Source organism: Stomoxys calcitrans, chromosome 1 (assembly GCF_963082655.1).
Source record: "Stomoxys calcitrans chromosome 1, idStoCalc2.1, whole genome shotgun sequence".
NCBI lineage: Eukaryota > Metazoa > Arthropoda > Insecta > Diptera > Muscidae > Stomoxys > Stomoxys calcitrans.
The window spans coordinates 6,985,693-6,989,340 of NC_081552.1; the positions used below are offsets into that span (position 1 = coordinate 6,985,693).

Here is a 3,648-nt window from a genome sequence, read left to right on the forward strand (position 1 = left end):
TCAAAAAATGTATAAACCTTTTTCCCAATTCGAAAAATTAAACAGACAAGGTAAATTTTGAATAAGAATTTTGTTTATTTTTTTATATTTCTCCAATAAGTAATTTAAAATTTATATAAAATACAATTTTAAGAAAATATTTGTAAATATTTTTTTATTTTTATTTTTTTTTTCTTAAAAACATTTCCTCGAAACCTTGTTTTTTACTATTGAATTATATCTCCACTCAACTTGGCATAAGATTTTCTAAATAAAAAAAAAAAAAGAAAAACAAAAGTACTTCCAAAAAAATTCACTTTTCCAAAAAAAAAAAAAATAAATAAAAAAAAAAATATATATATATATATATATATATATATATATATTGTACAAAAAAATCTACTCTTAGAAATTTGTCATCATCACTTTACCAGCTGTTATACATACTTAAGTTTATAAATATTTTTTATCGTTATTTTAAGAAATGTTTATGAATAGTTTGCAATTTTTCTTAAGATTTGTTTGAAAAATTATTTTTTGTGTTTTAATTTTTTTTTTGTTAGAAACTTTGGTAAATCAGTTTACTATTGGTTTACTTTTTTGGAATCACAATACGCTTTGATTGAGCCTCTAAGAGCTACAATAACAAAAAAAGTGAAAATCGTAAAAAACAAAATCTGTAGCCATATTAAGAGCGACGGCATTCTTTTTCAGTACAAAAAATTCCCTTTCATGAGAATTCAGAAGATACTATCAAAAATAAAATGCTTATAAAAAAATACAAACTACTATTGAGTCTATACTCATAGCTGGTTTAAAATTAATTTTTCCCTTTTCCATTGGTGTTTGCTTTGGATTTTTCCTTGTTTATTGGTCTTGGTATTGATAATTGAGCCGTCGGCATAGTTGTCTCTTGCTGTGGGCTGTTGCCATTTTGTGCATTGGTTGAGTTCTCTGTAGCTGGGCTGACGTTTTCATTTGCAGTTGTTGAATTTTCCTGGCTCGCTGTGTTGTCATTGTTGTTGGCCGCTGTTTGACTTTGGAAATTCACCGATATCTGTATGACCGTTGGTTGGATTTGGGATGAGTCATGGTAAAAACGCAGGGCATGACAAAACACCTGTGACAGGAAATCCCAACAACCAGCCGATTCGGCTGCAGAACTTGTTGTTGGCATTGTTAGGTTGATGGTGGTACCATAGCCTCGATTGAAGGAGGCTGGATTCGAATTGGCTGCAGGACTACCGGTTGAGGAATTAGTGGGCCCTGGACTGTTGTTGTTATGATTGTTGGCCGACTCGCGATTTTGGCGGCGACCTGCCAGTAATTTCGCCTGATCCGGTATAAAGTAAGCAATGGCCATTTTACCAAAATTTCTTTACTATTTTTTTTTTTTTAATTTTCACTTTCTAGAAAAATTGTCTTTATTTTGGATTTTCTCTTTATGTTTTGCTCTGAGTAAATTTTTGGCGCCAAAAAATTTTTCACGTAAAAATTACGTCTATTTTTCTGTTCATGCGCTTTCAAATGAAGGTTGAATATATTTATAACACTTGGGACTGTATCCTTCACTACAAGGTTGAATGTTGTCTCGTGCTAGACTTTCAAAAGACTGACTGTGCATATCCTTGTGGCACAGTATTTTATAACATTTGCCTCTGCTGCTGCCGCTTCCTGGCGGTTGAAGATGCATTTTACTATTTACTCGACACCAGGAAGCGCAACAGTCCATTCACACACAGAAGCAGGGTACACTCAACGCATTGACAGAGTCCAATACAATTCACTGAAGAGATGACGGCAGTGGCGGTGGGTAAAGCAAAGAATTTCACCCTCCCCAAAAAGGAAAAAGTTCAAAACCAACACAATAAACAGGGCCATACACGCTTCCACACACACACATACATACAGAGCACTTGGAAAAATACCAACTAGAATTGGATTAGCACCTTAATAAGACTTATTGATGATGGTGGGCAATACAAACAGAGAGTGAGAGAGCAATGAGAAAGCAAAGCAAAGGACTCTCTCTCTCTCTTTCTCTCTCTGTTTAATTATGTTAGAATTTTAGGTTTTTTACCACCCCTAACTTAATGTTCGAAATTCAAATGCTTTTTATTCAGACTCTCTCAGTAAACCTCAAGTAAGAATACTCTTTTGCAAAGAGGGGAAATTTAACCTTACATTATTCCCCTGTCATCATCAATAAATTTTTCGAAAATAAAAATCCTTTCCTTAAGTTAACGTCGAAATAATTTGTAGGAGAAAAGAGAACTTTCGAATATATTGAGAGACGCTCTGAAAATGAGAACTGAAAAGAACTTCAATGTACTTTTGTTTCTTCACAGCCATTCCACTAAATACCACAGAATCATAGGTCGCATGTAGCAGAGATTGACAAAGAGTCGGTTCTCTCTGATACTGATTATTTTGCTACTGACTTCAAATCTCAGCATAGTTATTATTGAGATGAAGGAATTTGAACATACGACGGCTGGATGGATTTTCAAAGTAAATTTTAAAAAATTTCACAACAATTACATTAGAATATAATTGAAGCAACCTATGGCATAAAGGCAAAGAAGGCTGGCTAGGACACGATTAGAAAAATTGGAAGTGAAAACTGTAGAGGTTTTTTTTTTTTTCATTTATTTATTGAATTCTTATGAATATTTGTGCAAGTGATACATAATACAAGCATAATGTTATAATACATTGATAATATTAATAATTTAATGTTAATATTTAAAAAATCAAATTTGATTGTAGAAAGATAAATGAAAAATCGTTATTTATTGGTGGTATGGTATTCCAAAGACGCACTGCATGCTTGAAAAATTGATTCTCTGATGCGGAGCTCTGAAATCTTTATTGTTTAATCTTTTTTCCACGACATGATTGTGGTTTTGAAATCCATATTGAATATTTGGTAAGAAAAAGCCGATATTGTATTTACACGTTTGTTTTTTTTTTTTTGTCAAATATGTACCGTGTAATGTTATTAAATAAAGTCTCTGCGGACATATGTAGTCACAATTATGGAAAATCTCTGAGCCAGATAGAAGTGTTGCGATTAGATAAGTTTTTGCTAGTAAAATGCGAATGAGAAACGGCGTAGAAAACTGCCGGCGGCAGCTGTAATATGGTGGGACCAAGTTAAATTTTGGCTGAGAGTAATTCTTAGATTCTTTACATGCTCCACAGACTCAATATCTAAGTTATTAATTTTCAGTTTAAAACTCTCCTATTAAATTTTCTTATGCTGACATAAAGGGTTTATATGTAGTCTGTTTTTTTCAGACCAATTACTTACATATGTATATTGTTTAAATCTTTATTTATGTTGTCGATACAATGTTGAATATTATCAGGACTAGAACCCAGATATAATTGCACGTAATCTGCGTATATTTGTAAGGGGTGATTTTTTAAGAGCTATAGGAAAGTTTGTTTTTAAAAGAAAAAATACATAACATTCAGAAAAATGCAAAAAATCTTTATTTGAATCGATTGTACGGTCCATATAATTTAATGTTTGACAATTATTTCATGAAAATGTTTACCGTTACTGCGCCTCAAATGGTCCATCTCCTTAGTCCAATTTTGGCATACTCTTTCCAACGTTTCGACCGGTATCTCACGAATAAATGCTTCAATGTTGTATTTCAA

The 3,648-nt window shown here is 32.3% G+C and overlaps 1 protein-coding gene across 1 annotated transcript; it reads right to left on the minus strand.

The window, feature by feature from the left end:
* Positions 1-503: 503 nt before the first annotated feature.
* LOC106086454 (cell death protein Grim) lies at positions 504-1,575 on the minus strand. Its single transcript, XM_013251137.2, has one exon. It carries the CDS (start codon positions 1,340-1,342, stop codon positions 800-802), a length of 543 nt encoding a protein of 180 aa, XP_013106591.2. The 5' UTR covers positions 1,343-1,575; the 3' UTR covers positions 504-799.
* Positions 1,576-3,648: the final 2,073 nt, after the last annotated feature.

What these genes read in the sequence shown, in the direction of transcription:
- LOC106086454 (XM_013251137.2), bottom strand. Translation starts at nt 1,342, where the DNA reads ATGGCCATTGCTTACTTTATACCGGATCAGGCGAAATTACTGGCAGGT.